Consider the following 23,673-nt stretch of genomic DNA (forward strand, 5'->3'; position numbering starts at 1 on the left):
AAGATATTCTGGGCAGCCGGCATGTAGAAGTCTTGTCATAAGAGCCCGATGTGTACTAGTCTGCATCTGCTGACCAGTTCTGGGAACGCATGAGAAATTCAAGATTTGCACCTACTGACCCCATTACTCTGTAAACAAAAATCATCTCCACGCTGCCAAAAAAACAAACCACAACCACCTCACTAGTAGACAATGGCTGCACACAGGATTCACTTCCAAATGTCCTGACTGCTTTTGATTTAATGTGAATAAAACCAGAACTTTGGCCAAAGTCAATGAATCGTGGACCTGGTGTCTACACAGATGTCTAGCCCCACACTTCGAATACAAACACGTTTCACATCTGGCTACAAAAGGACTGCCAATTTTTTAAAACAACGCACTTTAAAGCGTATACATCTAGTGAGCTCCAGCCATGGAAAATAATGTATTCATTAATATGAAAAATATAGATTCATGTTAGTAAGCAATAAGTCTAAAAGAGGGGTGCATGCCAAGAAGAGCAAAGTAACCCATTACATATATAAAACACATTATAAAAAAAAATGCATTATTAGTTAACATTTACACATCACAATAAGTGTGTTTATACATATATATGGATAATTATGTCACGTCCACAATGTGCATTTACACCTACAAGCCAATTTGTCCTGTACAGGACAGGTAAGAAAGGTCTAGCAAAAAACTTTTGGCTACAGTTCTGGACTAAAACTATTGCAGTAAAAGGTGAATTTTCACACAGCTTGCATGCCAAGCATTTCTACTAATTATACATGAAAAGTTTTGCATCTCATCTTTTTAGAGACGGAGCAATCTCTGCTTTCATGCATTATCCCGTTTGTTCAAGCTATTTTTAGTACATTACTGAAAGGAAACACAAAAGCAATGACATACATGCTAAAAATACACTGAATCAGAAAACAAGACATGTGGCAAATGTCCATTTCTTTCAGGAAATAATATAGCAGACATTAATAAACCGATGAAAAACGGGTTGCTCTTACCTTCTCCAGTTGTTATCAGGTGGAGGAGACAGATAAACGGATCCATAAGGAGAGCTCTCGCAGTGATTGAGAGTTAAGGAAATGTGGACGGCCAGCAGACCACTTAACACGTTACAAGAGACTTTTAGAGTACTGCATGCTACAAAATTGATAACCAGGACCTACAATAGCCAGGGAAGAGTAATCCAAACCATTATTGCACTTGAATATAGTATTAAGTGACTCTGTAACTGAATATGCGCTACACTTGAGATAAGCGTGGTGATCTGAGAAATCAAGTAGAATGAAAAGCCTTCTAATGCTGGGAACATTTACACGCCTGAAACTCAAAAGCGAAACTCACTAAGCAGCAGCTATGGAAGATACAATCTCTGAGCACTTCGGTACTGCCAATTCCAACTTTAAACGTAACAAATACTCACAAATACGTTTTCCCTCATCCAGACATCTGGTCCCATGCTGTCTACTTAACTGGACGCTAACCTTGTAATACTAGAACCAGGGGGAAAGTCCTTGTACAGTCAAGGCCTATCAAGCCTCCTTTTCTAAAAGTATGCCAGAAACAAAAACGAAAAAAAACCTCTGGATATCTAAACAGAAACCCAATATAACAATACAATTCCTAAGCAGCAATTTACATGACAGCTGATTCCATAGACAGAAAAGGGTGAAAATTAAGAGCTGTAGGAAACGCACAGGTATATTATAAAGCATATTTTTCTGGTGTCCGGTGAAACCAACTTCCAGTCGTTTAATACAAAGTCATTCCCTGAGTGTGCGGACAGCCATGACTGGGCACGCGGCAAGATTTGCTTAACCCCTTAATGACAAAGCCTGTACATGTACGGGCTCAAAATGCATTGTTTTCAATGGGTTTAGGGACCGCCCATTGTCCTTAAGGGGTACCCATTGTACCTAGAGGGGATAAAAAAAAAGCATTTTCTCTCAGACACCTAGGTCTTAATTACCTGCTACTGTATACTTTATACAAGTAAAATTTTAAGCGAGAAGACTAAACAAAAAAGGGGTCGTTTATAGCTACATAAACATCCACAGGAAACGTATGCTGTTGACATTTACTCATTTACTGTGAACATCTCAAGTGTACAGCTCCCCTTTTAATTGTGATTAGCCCATCATATCCTATTATTAAGCGTATACATTTGTCAGTGTGACTCGGTTAATTTGATGAGAGAAGAACGAATGGCCTGCTTGTCTTCATTCTGGTACGGAGTCTTACGCATGGTCAACTATAGAGTGAAGAATGTCCGCCTTCCCAATAAGCCTTTCAAACGTGCTGTGTTTTTCTTTGCACTGGTGGCTAAAAACCAGGAGTACAGAAAAGAATCTCTGAACACCTGTTACCTCCCCGCCCTGGAAAAAGCAAAAGAATACGCTCATTGAGTAGAAACCTACACACAGCAGTATTTATGTTACAGGAATAGGAAATATTTCATTTTTTTTCATTTTATTGGGTAATTAAATGCAGCTCTAACAATCTATAACCCTGCTCTTTTTCTGGTAAAAGTATTTATGATAGTAAACAACTAGATTGGACTTGGCCTAACACATTTTGATTAGCATGAGAGAGAAAAAAAAAGTAGGAGGGGGTGAGAGTGTCCATAACATAACAAGCTAACGAGAAGAGAGGTAAAAATATACAGGGTTGAGCGGCCGGCTGGTGGAGCAGCATGACCCGAGCCAGGAGAGAGCCAGATCCTGAGTCAAACTCACAACACTGAATACCAAGGTGAAGCTTGAGTGGCTCCAACTCACATTCCTCCACTTTTTACAAGCTTGGTTGAGCCAGCCCAATGTTGCTCACCTAGCATTCAATTTTATGTAACTGCGTCAAATATGATTTTGCCTGTTTTTTTATTTATTTCTTTTTGTGGATACACAGCAAAGGAGCACTGAAAGTTAGGTCAGTCACTGTTAACATTATAGATGCAACAATGTGCATCATACAAAAATAACACGCAAACTGTGTAAATGGCTAATTATGACACTTAAAAGACAGTCTGATTAGGTTGTCCCCTGATGTGGTGGTAAATGCAGAGATTACATGATGCACATCTAAAGCACAGCTCAACTAAAATGACTATTGAGATGACAGAATTGGCCATTACTAGCCAGACAGCAAGCCAATATGTGAACACACACATAGCCACGGGTCATATGAGTTACCCAGCACGCAACCCTCGCCACTAAAAGGCATTTCTGGAGGCAGAGTGGCATAAAGGGGGTTAAAAAGGCATATCATAGAGCACTCTGCTACAGAAATGCCTTATGCCCCCCACTTAACAGCCCCCCCCCCAAAAAAAAAAAAACTTACCGGTGCTTCTGACTCCCCGGTGTGTTGTCTGGGCAGCGAGTAGACGTCTACGCGATTTGCGTAGGCAACTTCCGCTGCAGCCGGAAGGAGGTGAGGTTAGCAGCGGGGGTTGTCTGCGTCCATCTCGCATACACCCTCCGACTGTCAGAGAGAATTCCCCACAGCGGTGCGGGGAACTCTTCTCTCTGACAGCCGGGGAAGGTCTGCACGATGGACACAGACAACCCCCGCTGCTAACCACACCTCCTTCCAGCTGTGGCGGAAGTTGCCTACATGAATCGCGTAGTCGTCTACCTGCTGCCCAGACAACACACCGGGGAGTCAGAAGCACCAGTAAGTTGGGGGGGCGGGGGTTACCAGACAGGAGATCTTAGTCTCATAGTCAGACCTCTATTTGAGGTCTGATTATAAGATGACCCCCCGATTATAAGACGAGAGGTATTTTTCAGAGCATCAGCTCTGAAAAAAAACCTTGTCTTATAATCAAGCAAATACGGTATTTATAGTGTTTTCCTATCTTACCTGAAATGTTTATAAACTGTGCATGTTTACAAACATTACGGGCAATCCATTATTATAAGTGTGTCTAGATAAAGAATTCATATCATGGTTGAGATTTAATAGCTAATTAACCTTTATTTCAACTTCTTCCCGACAGTAATTACAGCTGGATACTGGTTTATGGATTGGGTTTGCTTTGGTAGAGCTTTTCCAGAGATGCCAATGGTACATTAAGATACATACAAGAGAGAGCGGCATCATGCTAGTTACTTGTAGCAATGGGGTCAGGGAAAGTGGGGTTCTTTCCCTAAGAAAGAAAAACTTTTCAAAAGTTAGAGTGGCAGTTTCTATACATGCCACACTTAAACATGAAGAAAAAAATATTAAACTTTGCAAAGATTTTTTTTTTAAATTCAGAAAGGAAAGGGTTACTAGTAAAGATGCAGAACACACATTGTAAATCTGACAGGAAGGAAGAGTTTACTAGTCTGAGTGCATTCCCACTAAGGACTCCAGCCGTGATGTAGGGATTAGGCTCAAATTGTACAAACAAGGAGTGTCTTTGGCAATTCATATTTCATTTTTCAGAAGAAAAAAAAAACACCCCCACTCATTGCTATGTCAACACAAGCTCAAGACTGTGTTTTTGTCGCTATGAAAGCTTTAAAAAGACCAAATCATACGCAAGAACGAATACAATACTAGTGAAATGCCAGTTCCAATTCCTTTTCATAAAACAAAATCCCAGCGCGGCTCTGCAACGAAAGAAGGGGGAGCAGGGAAAGTAGACACAACAGTATGTGCCGCACAATAATAGCTGGAATATGATATCCTGTATGAAGTCTGTGTGCGATTACAGCATAGACATTTAGAATGAAGATACAAAAAGTTTATACTTAAATGAAAAATGTCTAGGAGCTTTAAGTAACATGTTTTACAAGTCTACATGAAAAGGCATGACTTTCCCTGGAGCAATACAGTATTTGAGTTGCCTCCCCTTAATGAGACTGCTGTACCTGCTGGATTTGCCACATTCCACACTATGCCGACACGCACTTCAAAGCCTAGAAACCTCTACGCCACGGCAAAATCATTTAAAGTCCACAAATCTGCAATAATGCTCATATTTTGGGGACAAAGAAACTTCTCTGAAGTACTAACTGTTCTAGGGGTACTAATAAATAGATATAAAATCAACCATCTTAATCTGGTAAGGATTTCCATGTTCAGTAGATTAGGTGGATTCTCCCAACAGGAAATCTCTACCAGAAAGAAGATCAAAATCTCTGACACCGTGCAGGGAACTTGCTGACAAAATAGGCAGAGCCATGCAATAAAAACAGGAAACATGGGAACTACTTAGCAATAATTTAGGAATACATCTCATAGGGTCTTCATTGATAGTTCAGTCAACAAAAAAATCCAACAATGAGCACCAATTCTATTAACCTATTCATACCAAGAAAAACTGGAACCCCTGAAAGTAATTCTTTCTGGAACAAAACAATCACTATATATGTGCAGGACAGAAGAGCCTGGTCAGTACGATTAACTTTTTCTAATGGGCAAGTTCCTTCTGGTTTCTTCCATTCTGACAGCAGAAACAAATTCACCCTCATTTTCATGTGACACAAATTAAATCTGACATCACACTCCTCCCACAATACATGGTGTCACCATGTCCCAGGCCAACCGAAAGCCTGGAACATAAAACACAGTTATAGGGCATATGGCAGCTATGAATCACAGATAAAATAATAAAATAATTGTATTTGTTTGTTGCTATGCACAGATTATTAGAAAGATTGTGCTTTATTGTAAGTGGCCCTCCAAGTTCCTACAAGAAAGGACAAAACACTAGAACCCACAGAGTTAGGAAAAGACTGTCATTTCACAAAATAGCAACTTAAAAGTGATCCGAATTAGGAAAACACGAGAAGGCATTGGGTTTCAGCATCCTGCACATTTCACTGGCCATTTCCGCTCTGTCACAATGCTACGGATTCAAATACGAGCTTCCTGTGAAAATATCCAAACCCAGATCTCAAGTTTGTCTAGAAACATCAGGATCTTCTAGATTTAGTTTGTATAGCAACGTAAACCGGTTCAGGTCTTTTCTAATCTGTGTAATATAAAACTGTACAATGTTATATTGCGGGGGGGGGCACCATGGACATTTAAAGGGACGTCTTGCCTATTATACGCATTAAAGTGAACATGATGCTTGGAATGTCCCTTTAAAACTTTTTGAAGACAGGCAACGATAGTTTGCTGACAAAATAACGTATTATTTGAGGACAAACATGACAGATCTGCTTAGGTTTCATTGCTGAAATGCACGGTGGAGTCTAGTCAGGTCACATTTTAAGGGTTCAGCAGACAGTTTGCTTTAATTTTCCATTTTGTTCTGTAAATGCAAGCGGAACTTAAGTAAGACATAGAGCTGCCTCCGGTAAAAGGGCTGCATATGGGAAGGGTCACAAAGCTTTCACAAACACTCCCTCAGTTCCCCCACCTTACAACGAGTTCTGTAATAAAGGAAATACTCATTCTTAGATCCACTTAGAATGCCAGACGAAAAGCACATCATCTTCAATTCTACCATTCAGCTTCTCTTACAGCTAAATATTGCCGCAAAATGTACAGCATCTAGAAAAAGCAGTTCTGAGATGTAAAATAATTTGTTTAACCAGTTATGTTGAAAATCCCCAAGAGAACTAATCCTTCCATGCGCCAATCTGTCTGACAAATTAATTTTATTGTAGCTTTTTATGAAGTCACCGCAACCTGTGCTTAATAAGAATTAATTAACCATAAGTGAGACATCTCTTGCAAGTCCTCATCAGAACTTCCTAGAGCAGTACATGTTGAAACACTTATGAAGATATTAGCAGAAAATGAGTGGTTGCCAGGCAAAACTGGGTATTAAAAAAACCATCATTCATGCAAAAAAATAAAAATAAAAACCAAACTTCTACAAAGGCTCACTAATAAATCCAAGATTAAGTAGTGAGTCACATAGGATCCACTTCAGATACCTGTATCCAGCCTTAGTCATGCCATAAAATTCAATGTGCCACGTAATGTACCGTATTTGCTCGATTATAAGACGACCCTGATTATAAGACGACCCCCCAAAATCTGAATATTAACTTAGGAAAAAAAGAAAAAGCCTGAATATAAGACGACCCCAAAGGAAAAAAGTTTTACCAGTAAATGTTAATTCATGTAAACTCTTTTTTTTAATAAAAGCTATGATTGAGAAAAAGATTTCTTTTGTTTTTATTTCTTGTATTTTCCAAACTGTCCCCCAGTTACGCACATCTGCCCCCAGGCTTGCCACTCCAATATGGCACTGTGGCCCATGATATGCCTCTTAACCCTCTATATGCCACTGTGCCCCATGGTATGCCTTTTGACCCCCTATGTGCCACTCTGCCTCCAGAAATGCCTTATACCCCTATATCCCATTCTGGCATTTAGGGGGTTAAAATGCATATTATGGGGCAGAGTGGCACATAGGGAGGTATAAGGCATTTCAGGAGGCAGAGTGGCATTAAGGGAGTTAAAAGGCATTGTATAGAGCACTCTGCCTCCAGAAATGCCTTATACCCCTATATGCCACTCTGCCATTTAGGGGGTTAAAAGGCATATTATGGGGCAGTGTGGCATATAGGGAGGTATAAGGCATTTCAGGAGGCAGAGTGCTCTATTAAATGCCCCCTTAACGCCACTCCAGAAATGCCCTATGCCCCCATTTAACACACACACACCCTATAACCCCATTTAACTAACACACTCTCTCTCTCTCTCTCCTCTCTCTCTCTCACCCCCTCTCTCTCTCCCCCCCCTCTCTCTCTCACCCCCCTTCCCCCGCTCTCCCCCCTCTCTTACCGGTGCTTCCAGCCGGGGCAGCGGGTTGACGTCGCCTTCTGCTGCAGCCGGAAGGAGGTGTGGCTAGCAGCGGGGGTTTGTATGCGTCCGTCGCGTATACTTTCCCCGACTCTGACAGTCGGGGAAGGTCTATGCGACGGACGCAGACAACCCCCGCTGCTAGCCACACCTCCTTCCGGCTGCAGCGGACGTTGTCTACGCGCATCGCGTAGACGTCAACCCGCTGCCCCGGCAACAAAGCAGGAAGCACCGGTAAGTGTGTGTATGGGGGGGGGGTCGGGTGAGACAGGAGGATCCAGGTCCCCTGCAGCGGTGCGGGGGATCTGGATCTTAGTCTCCTAATCAGACCTCTATTTGAGGTCTGATTAGAAGACGACCCCGATTAGAAGACGAGGGGTATTTTTCAGAGCATTTGCTCTGAAAAAAACCTCGTCTTATAATCGAGCAAATACGGTAATACTTAAAGAAATACAAACTGGGATTTCTCACTAAAAAATACTTTCTAAAAAAATAAATAAAAAAAAAGCTTTATAACCAACAAGCAACACAATTTAATTAAATAAAAATGTTGGTAATTCCCTTTTTACAAGTAAATATACTTGTAACAACGTGACAACGTGACATTCCCTGGACATTTGGATACCAATATTGCACTAAGAATGGTCCTACCCAGGGGTGGTGAAGAAAAAAAAAAAAAAAAAAAAAGTATCCCTGCTACAAATAATGAAGAAAAAAAAATATGAAAAAAAAAAACATGATGGGCAAAAGCATATAACAAAAATGCAAAATGCTAGGAAAACAAAAGGAACAATGTGGTCGGAGAAGTGCTAAAAGCTGGTAGGGTAGTAAGTTGGAACTCATCCGAACATCCACTACTCAGATGCAAGTGCACTGGCCCTAGGTGAAAGCCAATAAATTGCAGCTGCTGGAACACCAGCACTTTCAAACATTCCAGAAACCAATTTCCTCTTGCCCTTGTTTTCAACCTGAAAGGATATTTGACGTCCGTGTTTCTCCATAGGTCTGTGATGAGGTGAGTGTAGACGGTTACGGGAAGCTCTCTCGACAAGTCCATGGTGGCGCATGCCTCGTATATTGTCCGTGGGGTGAAAGGAAGGCTGCAAGAGAAAGGAAAGGAGTTCAGACTATCACTGCTGCCAGGCAAAGAGGCCAAACCACTTTAATTACACTTTGTACATGTAAAATATGTTTTCATTTGTCATGTAGCTACTTCTAAACACACCAAATCAGTCCTTGCTGCGCACGACACAAAATCAGAACATTCATATTGTAAAACCATCAAACTATGGAAAACCTGGACATGAAAACAAATTTAGTCTGATTTCATAATGGTTAACCCTTTCACCCACCAAGGTTATATAATACGATATGGACGTTAAATAGTGCTTCATACACGCTCTTACATTTTAGCTCATCAGTGCTCTTCTGTTCTTTACTAGTTAACGAGTATTAAAAACGTTGGCTTAAGCACAAGCGCCATCAAAGCCAGGGGAGGACCGAAAAGAGGGCAGGAAGGCAAGTTCTCTGAAGCTTTACTGTGCGTTTTATTTGCAATTCCTCATACAGCTACCATGGTATTTTAGGAAGAATTTATTAATTGACCAAATCCTTTTTGTGTTCTTTTTAAAACTTGTAACACATCACCTTTCCGTTTTCCACAAGACTGCATAGTAAGCACTGGGTATGCTGCCTCCCAAATCTGCTTTGGCCTGCATTACTACTGGGCACCTGGATGTAATTGCCCCCCCAGGTGGAGTGTTGTCAGCTCTCCCCTGATCAAACCAGGACCCCCCCCCCCCCCTTTGTATCTATAAAATCTATTCATAGCTCTGGAAAGTTACACTTGTACTGTGATGGGATGCCACCTTTACAATAAGGCAGTTTGTGAAATTTCACCCTTGCTAGATATTCCACAGTCCACTGTGCGATTATCGGAAAGCAGAAGCGTTTAGGAACAGCAGCAACACGAAACGGAAGACCACGTAAAGTCAAAAAGGGAGGTCACCAAGTGCTGAGACGCATGCCGATTCCACAGCTGAAGCGTTTCAATCTTCTGCTGGCATTAATATCAGCACAAAAACTGTGCGCCAGGAGCTTCATGGAATGGGTTTCCATGGCCAAGCAGCTGCATCCAGGCACAACATCAAGCGTCGGACTCCATCAAGCAGGACTCCAAAACAGAACACGTTTACTGCTCCAGAGTCTGATGGGCGAGTCTGGGTTTGGCGGATGTCAGGAGAACGCTGCCTGCCTGCCTGACTACGTTGGGGCAGAGGAGGAATAATGGTATAGAGCAGTTTTCAGGGGTTGGGGTAGGCCCCTTACTTCCAGTGAAAGGGAATCTTAAGCTTCAGCATAACAAGACATTTTGGACAATTGTATACTTCCAACTTTGTGGGAACAGTTTATGAAAGGCCCTTTTCTATTACAGCATGACTGTACTCCAGCGCACAAAGCAAAGTCCATAAAGAGATTGGCCCACACAGGACCCTAACCCAACTCCATACCTTTGGGATGAACTGAAATGGAGATTGAGAGCCATGCCTTCTCATCAGTGTCTGAGCTCACAAATGCTCTACTGGATGAATTGTCAAAGATTCTCACAGAAACACTCCAAAATCTTGTAAAAAGCCTTCCTAGAGGGGGTACCAACTTCATATTAATGTCTATGTATTTAGAATACAATGTCCCTGTTAGTGTAATGGTCAGGTGTCCCAATACTTTTGTCCACATAGTGTATGATCAGACATGGGAGAAGCCATATTACTTAGATTAAAAGATAATTTAAAACACCAATCATCACAGATTTTCAGATTAACAATGATATTAAGAAAGCATGTTCTGGAAGTTTGTTTTGGTTCTTAGGTCAAGAGCTGAGGCTCCACATGAGAATAGGTTCTCTCAACTGTGATATGGCATATAGCACGCAAATACAGGGATTAGGTTGTCTCTTTGCTTTGAATGTCATAGGGAAATTAAAAGGACAGAAAGAAAATACTATGAATATACAAACCATAGGAGTTGGCCGAGTTCCCTCTACATAGGTACAATACTTTAAGTATTACTGTCCCCACAGTATATGAGTTATAAATCCATACCCCTCAAAATCTCCCTCTTTAGGAGGTACGGTACCTTATTGGAACCCCCAATCTTTTCTCCCCTGATGTCCCTCTTTTTCTACATGCTTACAGTGTTCTGCAGCCTTAATAAATCACAACATAGTATATAGAAAGAATAATTTACATTCAGAAGTCGATACATTATTTCTCTTCCAAACACCTTACTTTCCTGACCTGTGACTTCTATAGGGACTGATGCAGCCCGCATCATCGTTAATTCTACGTCTGTGGGCAAATGCCGAAGGTGCGGATGCAAGTATACCAGGTTTGGGTTTTATTCCATTAACAATGATCACTTGGGAATCCTCCCTTGCATTTTCAGCTGTGTGCTGTGCTCCAAAGCAGTGTCAAAAACAGTGTTCATATACAAATGAGGGACCCCACATAACTATGGGTAAGGAATCAAAATGACACCTGGCGTGCTTATATGCACACATCTTAAGCACCTCTATACCGGCGAATGGATTTAATTTTGCTCAATAAATTCTGTACAACCTAGGGCTGTCTTTTTTTTTGTTTTTGCTTGCCGCAGTTAACACTTTCCTACTGCCATAACAATGTCAAATGTATTACCACCTCCTAATAAAAAGCAAGCAACAATGTGCAAACTAGTTGTACAACTTGCAAACACAAACAACTAAATCACAGGACTAGATAACTAAAGGAGAGATGCGTTTTCAAGTAAGAAAAAGGTTGTTACTTTATTACATATACCCCAATATAATAATAAAATGCTCCTGCCACTGCAGACACATCTAATACTTGGCGTCAGTCCATTTTTGACTTCCATCCATAGATGAACTCTCGAAAGCGTGCTTTTTTTTTTTTTTTTTTGTAATACATTCTGTTCCCACCGACTCTCAATGGTTTTAGAAGACTCGTGTTATCCACTTAAGTAATCTGTGCCTGCGTTGCATCTCTCCTAAGGCCAGTGACAGCTGAAAGCATTGCTGTCATTTTTCACAGGAGAACACTATCAAATCAAATAAATATTCACCCTGTACAGATCAGCTTAGCTTAACATTTGCTACAGAGGCCTGTTTTATCAACACAGATCAACAGCACAGCTTACTTATAGAAAAATAGGAAGGTTGTGGACATGGTGGCAAAAAGGATATGGTCATTATAAAGTATACTACGGTGGATCTGACAACTGGAGACAAATATCCGATCAACACGCCAGTCTGTATGCTATGTCAATACCTGCTAACAAGCAAACCATTTTAAAATGCTTTTACAATAAATCTTATTTTCCCTTCAATGAAAATCAGCATGCCTAGATTCATTGAAGGAGGGTCATGTATTACACACATGGGGGCTAAGAACTATGTTAAAACAGTTTGAATGATACGGGTTTGTAATGCAGAAAATGGATCATATAAATAGCTTACAGGATCAAATCCAGCACCAAGTCATCATTTGATTGGGCAATTTACATTTAATTAAAATGCAGGAGTGATACCTACATTACTGGTAAGAAAAGGAAAAAAAACAAGACAGAGTATAATATCAAAAAAGCAATGTTGACTGCTTTGTTAATTGCTGTTTTAGGTAGCACCACTCCCTGTGGATAGGAACGATAGCACCATGAGTACAATGAACATCAGAATCCAGAGGGACTCCGATATTAAAATGCATGGACTGTGAATGCTGAATATATGGCTGTGACCATTACAACAGTGGGAAAAGTAAATCAAATAGATACCCAAGTATGTATCCACATGAAAAAACAAGGGTTATGACAAATGGTAACTCCCCAGCTAATGCTAGCACCCTAGCCTTCTTCATAGGCTACTGTGGTGATGGCACGTACAGGAAGCCGCTGGGGTCATTGCTGAATCCAGCTAATGAGGAAAGATGATGCATTGGAATAAAAGGAACATGCGTAAGCTCGCAAGCAGGGCTCTCTTTACCTAACGCATCAGTTTGCCTCAGTCTTTCAATTCTAGTTGTCATAAACTTTGAATATATGTATTATAAGTAGTGTTGTGTAAATGGTTGGCACTATAAACAAGATATAATTATTAACAACTGCAGTGCATCAGGAGGTAGCTTGTGATTAAGCTGCCATGCAATGACTGTCACGATAACTAGGGTTATTTAATAATTGCTGTTCTGTCATAATAATACATTGCATTAGTCTGGCAGTGGAGTTCAAGTTGCCAAAATACCTATAATGACATTCGAGGGTTACGAGCTAAATGTGATGGAACATGGTACGAGCCAGTGCTGAGCTAAGTCTAGGCCTGACATGCCAGACCAGCCATTCAGATCCTGAGGTCTTGTAAAAGTCTCAGACATATTGCTCTCTTCCTATTATGAGAATCTGAGCCAGCAATCGGGCTCATTTACAGGTCAAGGCCACACAAGCCTGCTTGACTCTAAATGACAACTTGTTAGGTTCCGGGTTAATGTGCTCTGTCCAGTCCACCTTTAAAATCAACAAGAAAATTCAGAACGATACATTCTTTTTCACCAATTGTTTCTGCTTTAAGACTAATTGGGCTTCTCCCTTTTCGAGGAAATGCAAGTGTTTGTATCTTCAGTCTCCAAGAGGCAATGGATGTAGCTTGTTGAAGATCCACTCATAACTTTCTGTCTTTTGTCTCTCCCTACAAGGAATCCATAATCTATTTGAAGTTGCCCAGGACCTGTCTACAGTTTTCAGCTGATTTATGAAGTTTAACGGTTGCTTAGCACAATATTTGAGTAAACGGTTTGCAAATCTGCGAATCACAATCGGACAAGAGACAAAATCTAAGTTTTCCAATTGTGCCTTTAGTTTAAATCGGATTTCTGAGTTACATACAAGATATTTCATTCTACCGGCAATGTACAGGAACGTTGGTTATGTTGCATACATGTATATAATGTACACAAAAAACTGCATTAAAGGAGAGTTCGATGTTGGGCATTGACATTTAGCAGCATTAACGTAATTGCAAAACACGTATCTAAAAAGATTACAGCAATCAATGATCCTTTTTAAAGGATAAAAACGCATAAACTATATAACACCTGGCTTATCTAAACACTGAACTTTGAAGGTTATTAGAACTAATTACTCCCTTAGGATTATGCAAAAAAAAAAAAAAAACCCTTTAACTTTAGCCTTTTTATGTAGGTTTAACTTTAATTTTTTTTACCCAATAGAATGTACTTATCATTGACTGCTTATACCCAGTAACAGTGATCTTTGAAAATAAATTTCCAGTAACCTGTATACAGTAAGTAAAACAAAGCAACATAGTTTAACTTGTTTATTTACTGAACTGTTTAAGCCGTGGAGCTTTTAGGGATGGCAACTAAAACCAAACTTGGGATAACCCACTTGAAGTAAAGACCCCACCTGATCTTTTGCATTGGTGAATATTTTGCCACTGATTGTTATTAAATCTGCAGCACAATATTAAAGAAACCCTACAGAATTCACATTTTCTTCCTGACGCAGCAAAGCATCCTCAAACTACGACATTGTCACCATCAACACATTTGACAGAATGCAAAAGAAAGTCTTATTATGCCACCCCTATTCGTCTATTCTGAAATCAAGAAGAACACTTCAAAATATTATGCATTACGGATTATGATCTAGGCTAAAAAGTTTGTATTTTACAAAAAATAAACCCAAGAAAACAAATTCAAAACCCAGTAATCTGTAAACTGGTGCTGGATAACTTTATAAAGAGGGTTGGAGCCATCCAGTTCATTTTGGGAAAGATACACCCTTAGAGAACAAATGAAGCTGCATAAAAATCTAGAAGCCAGTTGTGTAAAAAAAAAAAAAAAAAATTACCCACACATCTAGTAGCCATGACTACCTGGCTCCTGGGATTTGTCAAACTAACAAAAGCTATACAAGCTTAACTGAAAATGAAGAGCTGCTTGTAGAACGGTAAAAATATTAAAGGATTTGAGGAGTGGTCAGACGAGGGCCTCCAGCTTCAATAAACCAGTAGTCTTGTTTTTCCAAATTCAGTTATTCCCAGAGATCTGAATCTGTCTACTCTTAATTCAAGAGACATTTTAAAAATACTGTCCCAGAAATTCCAGGATATGGAGCTGCCCTCGCAAAGAGTTAATGTGCTTTGTCAACATTACAGCACATGACTTAACACTAATTGGCTATTCGCTAAAATGCAAGTAAATAAAATACATTTAGTATTTATCATAAAATCTATATTTGATAAAAGTTTGGTAAGAGTGCCGCAGGCCACACTAAATATGCAGCAAAACATTAAATATTTTCTTGGTTTCTTGGAAGATGGTTCTATCCTTTAAGAAATTGAGGATATTGCATTCAGCTTTCAGGAGGCTGGGAAGCGGTCTATCAGTTCCTAGGTATCTGTATAGAAAGAGAAGTGTTGTGTACGCTTACAAGGATGATTTTACTTTTCATGCCGTGTTCTTTGAATAAAATATGCATTATAGTTTGGTCAAGGGATAAGAGACAGGAAGAAATTGTAGGGAGAGTGATAGAACAAAACAGAAGTACATCTATGCTCTGGTAAAACATACTCTCATATATAGTGCTTAGTAATTTAAACAATATTGGGCTTTTTAAAGTCTACCAGTCATATATTTCTTATTTAATTTTGGTGCCAATAGTAATGGCAAGTAGTGGCATAAAACAATGTCAATAGAGCAACATACGAAAATGAACTCCCCTCCCCAGCCATACTAAAATATAACTATTACAGATGAAATGGTATTTGGTTACATTATTCTCACGATATTGATTTAACAATACAAGTATGCGCGGATACATGCTGCTGCTTGTATCATTCCAGGTCCCACTCAGAACAGTGCTGTGTCACCTCTTGCTGGACTTAACATTCTTATAACTAAATGCTACATTAGAAACAGTATTCCTAGTACTGTTGAAGGGACACTCCAGGGCCCCAGGGTGCCCCCTCTAAACGATCAATGTTTTTCCGCGCATGTGCACGAGAGCCGTCCAGAGCGTTAACAGAGCAAGCAGCAGAGCCAATTGGCGGTAAGCAAATCACCCAAAATGAAATGTGTTCGGCCCAGCACATCTCTTGCACGGCATGTAGTTGCCAGGGTTGGCAACGGCGCAAATGCAGATCTGCTAAGGTTTATTTACTTAGTATCCTATAGATTGTAGTTGAAGATTTGTCTACATGCACCAGCAATATTAATCCTTTTCCCTGTACTGGAAACCACATCATACCCAGCTTTCTTTACACGATAACAGATACTTGGAACACACATTAAAATAACACTTGCAACTAGCACTATGCTGCAGCGTGTCTTCTCTCGGTCCTGACGATTAGAGCGGGTCACCGATGTAACAGGTGCCGGCAGTGTCCACACACACTCACACAATGCGATCCAGTATGCAGCAAACCTTACTTATGATATAAATTGCTTCCTTAACTGTAATCATAACTTTAAAGAACTTTACCGACTCTTTAAACATTCATCCAGTTACGATACGCCAAGTTAGTACATTTGTTTCTCAGTTCTGAATTTGATGTGATGTGATTGTTGATGGCAGCAGAACACAATAGCCTCGCTTACAGAAGCGTCTTAACTTATAGAAGTACAGGACTTCCAAAAAGAGACAGTTAAAGAAAAAATATATATATATTTTAGACTGTTGTAGAATGTTTGGAAGAGTATTAATTTAAAGAACTTTCCTTAGGTTCAGACTTTGATGACTCCATACTTTGTAAAAGGCACCCACAAGATCTCTCTTTTCTTGGACATTGCTGGATGTACCTTGGGCTCCATGACTACTTGCCATCTGGCTGGAATCTGCCCCCAGGCTGAGGGTTGCCAGCTCCCCTCAAGTCACCCGGCACATTTACTGGCTAGGCTCTAAGCCATAAACACTGGCAGATACATTGTGATGGGGAGTATTGGGAATACTGGCTATTGAGGACTTGGTCCATTATACTATATAAAGGCTTCTTAAAAGAGAAACTAGCTTTCATTCTATCTATCTATCTATCTATCTATCTATCTATCTATCTATCAAGGGGACTAGGTTTGAAAACTTGGTCATAGATTTTTAGCTTTACAAACTATATCTCCACATAACAGGCTTCTTAATGAATCCATGAGATGAGAGAAGACCTCAGAAACAGTGAGCAAGACAAATTCTACAAATACAGGCAGAGTCTGGAGTTTCCAAGAGCATCCTTCATAAATGTTGATATCTACAGTTCGTTGATTTACAAGCAGTACAGCAGCTGGAAATTATTTCTGGAATTCACATCTTAAAGTTTCTATTGTGTAGCATTTTCTTAAAGCCCTTTTTTATTATTATTTATTTACACAGATGAATAATGTATGAAGTTAACATTTAAACTAATTATCTTCAAAACTCTAACAATGACAACTGCCAAACAAAAACACACAAGCTATATGCAGCTTTTAATTTTTTATTTATGCTGAAAGCTCTGATATCAACAGTCCCCCTTTAAAGTTTTGTTATGGTTACTAACTGCACCTTAAATAAAGAGGTGCGCTATGGTTTCCTTGGAATATATCCACTTTGCTTTTCAAGCATACATTTGAACATATTAAAGGAACCGGTACCTTACAATAAATTATGCTGCGTAACAGTAGTAAGAACCCCATTGGGGAAAGACAAAGGGGTAAAGACACTGCCATGTAATGCAGGGAACCAGAAGGGGCTGGGAGGGATTAGGGAAGGGAAATGCATTATGATGTCATATCCAAACTAAACATATCAGGCCATACTGTAACCCAAACCTTAGCAGGCCTGGTGACGCTTATCAGGTTTCCACCTCGAGGCACACCCACAACAACCAATAAAGAAAAGTAATTGTGTGGACTGATTTTTCTCCATGCTGAAACTAGATGTTTAGCCTTTAGATCTGAAAATCCACATATGAGACCCAAGGCTGTAACATGGATATTTATCCTCCAAAAGTATATATTTAGTGTCCAATTATACCCACTTATGTGTTTATTCTTTTGGCTTTATTTGCTGGAGATTACTTTATTTTGACCAGAGTAACATCTCATGGATCAGCTTCTGATCTGCTGTTTCAAACCCAAGATTTTTGTTTTTTAATATCATCTAGACTCTTTCTTTTATCTATTTATTTAGTCTGAAAAGAGCCCCCCAACTCACATGGTTTTGCCAAGCCAGTGCTGGAGCGGACTGTCAGCAAGCATTTCAAGTCCATGGACATGCGTCCGGCCAAACACAACACTTAGCTGGGGTTTAGGGAAAGCAGAAAAAGCATATGGGGAAATAAAGGGATGACACGGTTATCTTACGGTGTGTATTAAAGCGCATCAAATGGATTCACCATCCCTTTAACATGGTTAACCGAAAACTCCTGTACTATGACATATTTGACATTTTAAACTATATAATAAGTGTTCTTCTAAATGTCATACGTGCTGACAGGATAGTTTATAACATACCCAGAGTGACATTTTATTATTCTGTTCATAGTCCGACAACAATGTGTTCAGTGTGTTCCTATCTAAACTGTAAGGTATACGCTCACCCCTGGTCAAAGGGCCAGGCTTCTGACAGGTCTGTTTCAGCAATTAATCATATTATCTATAGAATATTCTATATTAAATTGATTAGTCAACATAAAATCGACACTCCAAACAGTGCTTGATTGTGTTGAGACAGAGATACCAGCTTCCTTCACCTGTCACATTAACCACCAAGCAAATAAATGGCACCTTATTAAAGGAACGGTTTAATGCCTCACCAAAGAACAATGCATATTAAAGTACTTTGGAAGTAATACTCAGCATAAAGTATATTTGATGGCTAGAGTGTCTTTTTAAAAAGTAGTTAAAGGTAACAAGTCACATCATGGAACCGGAGATCTGCCTCTCAGAGTGGACAGCCCTGTCTGATTAATCTCACGCCATGAAGTTCTTCCTAAGACTGCAATGCTGCAGTCAGCAACTTAAGAGGGAATAGATAAGAACGGGAGTAATAATAATGCAGATCTTGAGAACCGAAAGCTTAAGCGAAAAACACGAGCCATTGTATGCAAGTTAAAGCATATGATCGCTAAGTGGTGCATTTCAATTATTGCGTCCCCCCCTTGTAAATACAATTAGGGATTTCAGTTATTGTGTTCCCCCCTTGTAAATACAGTCAGGGATTCTGCATTCCTCCACCTCCCCTCTTTAAGATGACTGCCCCATGGTATACATATAAGGTGGGTTCTAAATACATACATACATTAACCTGTATACACAATAACTGTAAAGCATAAGATTTGGAAAAGGTGATTGAAGCGCACTTTTAAATTTTCCACATCTTATTCATCCTATTTTCCCCAACTATTATTTAAGTATTTTGTTGAATCACTGAAGTCTTTCCATTACCGCTGAGTTAGTTGAGAAGATTGTTTGCGGGTGTATAGATGTAATACTCCACGACTAAACCACCTATCCTGTTAAATCTTAACATTAGAAATGTAATTTCTATTACTGCTGAAAGTCCAAACAACGTCTTTAATCAATTAACATCTTTGCCTCATTCATTATTTAATATGGGATGCTACGATTGTCATGTAAAACAAAAAAAGGACACATTGATCTTTGTTTGCTTTGCTACAGAAACTATGAAAGCTTCGAAAAAGTGTTTGTTATTACGCGATCAGCTCTTTCCTAAAAGAATGAAGCTGCAGACTTGCTACGGTATAAATCGCTTAATGTTCTAAAAGAGCTTAATTAATCTTTTGTCTGAGTGGGACAGCTCCTTTAACTGAACCATGAAATCTCTATTTGGCATTGCCAGCATGTGCCAAACGGATCAAAGTCACTTGGAACCCAACATCCAACTAACATCAACCCAGGAATTCAATGATGAATTCGTTAAATGAAACGGCGATCAAACACGCAGCCTATCTGTATGTCAATTTACCAATTAATCTGCAAAGGAATTGAAGTAACATCAGTAGGAACACTGACAACTTAACGAGCTTCGGCCTTTACAACAAGGTCACAGAACAGTCTTTAGGATTAACAAAGCATCCTGTGCAGTTTGCTTGTCAAACAGAATAAACTAATTTGAACAATCAGCTGAATTCTTTAGTGACCATGGCACATTTGGAGGAGCAAAGGGAATCCAGTGAGAAGAAAAAAAAACAAAAAAAAACAAGTTAAACGAAGAACAAGCGACTAGCTTGTCTGAACTGCACCTTCATAGTAAAAACAAATTAAACTTTTAAGACTCGGATCTTAAAACATTCTGTTCGTAATCGAAAAACAAAAACTCAATTCGGTTTCATTTGATAATCAACCCTTGTAGTTTAAACACATCTGCTGTACACTGATCCCCTAGGATCTACTATGTTATTTCCAAATACTTCAGAAAAAAATAACATAACAGAACCACATGGAAATATCAGTTTCTTGCTCTGCTTCCAATAATGATGCAGATGTTTAAAAGGGCTCTCCCACGCTCTCTATTAAATAACCACCAGTCCAGGTGCAAGGTCTTGGGAAGGAGACTCATGCGCTTATCCTATCAGAGACCATCATATATGCAAATTCGCTTAGAAAACCACCCGATTCATCATAACATTGCCACATACAGAAAAGACACAAACACGTTTATACTATTACATATACATCATGTTCACTAGAAACAAAACATGTAGTTATGTGTTAAAGTCACCACTCTTACTTCACAGTCCTTATCTACCTACAATCTGAGCAGTGTGTCACTGATAAATAAAAAAAAAACACACACACACACACACACACACACAATGCTCAGTTACTCAAGAAACATTATAGAAAGGATAACCAAGTCACCGTGTATACATTCATGTTCTAAAAAAGATCAAACTCACGCCATTCCAGTACAGTTCACCCCAGGGGTTAGAATTAGCAGTTATTCTAGGGGTGACGTGTGTGACACACTGGTACAGAACACTATTACACAATGCCAGGCAACACTGCATAGAGTTTCTCAGAAAATAGGGAGGCTGGACTATAGCCCATACAAGAAAGCTTACATAAACAAACACACCGATATTGTGGTTGTGAAATCACTAGCAATGCATGTATATTATATACAATATATAAAAACTACACATACACAATAATATTTACTTCCTAAAATGTCAGCTTCTGGCATTTTCAAAGAAGGCTGCCGAGGTGCTGCAGAAGTGCAGATGCGCATGCGCCTATACTGCCTTCTGTAGAGAGGATTGCAGGTGCACATTCATTCACCCACAGCCATTCTTACAGCTATCTTACATTCTCTATACTGGTGTAATGCCGGACAATGGGGAGTGGAGGGGATTAAGAACAATTTCAAATAATGTATGGGTGAAGTTACCCCCTACAGAATTACATTTTATGGCATACTTGTGTAGAAGTGAGCCATGAACTTGTGATCTTATAGTTCTATATTTTGTGGACCAGTGTCTTGTTTCCTAGTCCAATTTTATGTACTGTGTTCTGGGTTTTTTTCATGCACAGGTGAACATTTCCACAAGTATGACTACTATTTACCCATATACAATATATATTAAACACATATTATATACACACATTATATAAGTGTATATACACACGCATCAAATGTTTGGGGTAGCCGTTTTCAAGGGTATTTCTAGCTGTGACATAACCGCAAAAGGGTTTTCTAATGATCAGCTAGCCTTTTAAACTTAGCGAACACAATCTGCCATTGGGACACAGGAGTGATGGCTGCTGATAAAGGGCCGCTGTATGCCTATGAAGATATTCCATTAAAAATCATCTGTTTCCAGTTACAATAGTCATTTACAACTCTAATTTCTACACTGTATGTCATGTTATTTTAATGGACACAATTTGCTTTACTTTCCAAAACTCATCAATCAACAATTATCTGTAGAGTCAGCGAGCCGTGAGGTTCACTATTGACCCATGTCACGAAATAGACTAAAAGACAATATTGTTATCAGAGCAAATTTTGTAAAACAGAAGAGCAACATCAGCTTGTTTTGTGTTCTTATCAGAGTCATCCATTTAGCTAGAAATTGACCAAAAATGACCTCAAGTCATTCAGGCAGTGTTTCATCACTACAACACAGGTCTCAATTTTAATGGCCAATTTCAGTAAAAATGAAAATTATGTCTGTCTACTTGTAATGTTATATATATATATATATATATATATATATATATATATATATATATATATATATATATCTATCTCAACAATTCATTAAATAAAGTAAAAACTTAAACCATTTTGATGGCTGCATGGCAAATATGTACTCTTGTTGCAAACTTTAAGATGTTTGATCCCACATATTCATTCCCCTGAAATGTATGTGTGTTAAAAAAGGTACCCTTCATACCTCCCAACTCCAAAATCCTTTATCACGAAATATGCAGAGAAAAAAAAAAAACCCCGCACTATATGACGACACAATTTTGAATAACTTATTGTTTTCCGTAAAGCATATTTAATCGGACAAATATTGGACACAAACTGTTGCAAGGTCAAGAAAAATCCTCGACACAGCTCAAAAAGCTAGAGGGACATGAAAAGTCTTACCTGGAAATCATTGGGGCTGCTGCTGATCTGGTTTACGTTTGGCAGAGAGCCACCATAATACTGAGCCCTGGATTGTGCAAGTCGCAACTGTTGGAGCTTCTGGAACTGCACCTGCAAAAAGCAAAGACGGAGAGTCTAAAAATACATACAGATCAATGGAGAGGTCTAAACCTCCAAAATACATATACAGGATTCGTTAAATGGAGCTGACAGGTAACCAGCTCTACATATACACATATATATTATATATACATATATATTATAAAAATATATATATATATATATATATATTTTATTATTATTATTATTATTATTTTTAATTTGTCTTAAATGCACAGCAAAATTCCAATAAATGCACAGCAAATTTTAAGCCATCTCCTACTGCGCAAGAAAGATTACTCTTTAAAGATCCCAGGCTTTTCAGCCTTTAAATGGATTACATGGAAAAAAAATGGGTGCTAATTCAGCGTGCAGTCTACCTGTAATCTGTGGTCTACAGTTAGACTGCAGTGCATTCTGTCCAGCACCAGTAAGAAGTGCAGTATAACCCTGCTAGAACGTTAAGAGATTTCCATAAATCTATCATCTGCGCGGTTTTACGTGAATACGGTCTTCTGGATGCACCACAAAACGCAGAGCCTGGTCATCGACGTGGCAGTCATACAAAAGAAAAAAAGAAAACGTGACAGAGGTGGGGAATAAGGACGTGTACTACAATGTGGTCATAGAAGGGCGCCAAACTTTCTGTTCAAAAAAGAAATGCATTTTTCCATTATACGGATATAAACAAGTTACACCGCAACCTGAGTTTTAGAACTGGTGTTCTTTCTTGTAACAGAAATACCCATGTACGGGCTCAAAATGCATTGTTTTCAATGGGCTTAGGGACCGCCCATTGTCCTTAAGGGGTTAAAAAAAAACAAAAAAAAAAAAAACAGGAACTATGGACGTAGAATTGACCGGCTGAAGGTTTTCAGTCTGAAGCAAGGCTAAGGTTGTTGATATTTTTATGTGCAGCAGTGTGACAGAAACACTCTAAAACCAATCATTCGCCATGAATGTGAAACAGGTTCAGTAATTCATTCCACGAATGACCTGCATATGGGAATCTAAATTCCATCAGTTACAGCCATTTTACGGTGAACCGTCAAGAAAATGATGTGGATCCAGCGAGAGGAGTAAACACGTAAGCGATTGAACGGTCATGGTTGGATGCCAAAATACGCATTTTCAAGAAAATGAGAGGCGTTCCCAATGAGG

At 39.3% G+C, this 23,673-nt stretch overlaps 1 protein-coding gene across 6 annotated transcripts in view; it reads right to left on the reverse strand.

The window, feature by feature from the left end:
- CRTC3 (CREB regulated transcription coactivator 3) overlaps positions 1–23,673 on the reverse strand; it is a 51,623-nt gene that overhangs the window by 22,439 nt on the left and 5,511 nt on the right. For all 6 annotated transcript variants that reach the window (XM_053461924.1, XM_053461923.1, XM_053461922.1 and 3 more), the window contains exons 2-4: positions 22,414–22,524; positions 8,736–8,855; positions 1,008–1,069 (exon numbers count right to left, since the gene is read on the reverse strand). In XM_053461924.1, coding sequence (XP_053317899.1) covers positions 1,008–1,069; positions 8,736–8,855; positions 22,414–22,524 — 293 coding nt within the window. The remainder of the gene's footprint in view (positions 1–1,007; positions 1,070–8,735; positions 8,856–22,413; positions 22,525–23,673) is intronic.

This window comes from Spea bombifrons, chromosome 4 (assembly GCF_027358695.1).
Source record: "Spea bombifrons isolate aSpeBom1 chromosome 4, aSpeBom1.2.pri, whole genome shotgun sequence".
Classification (NCBI taxonomy): domain Eukaryota; kingdom Metazoa; phylum Chordata; class Amphibia; order Anura; family Pelobatidae; genus Spea; species Spea bombifrons.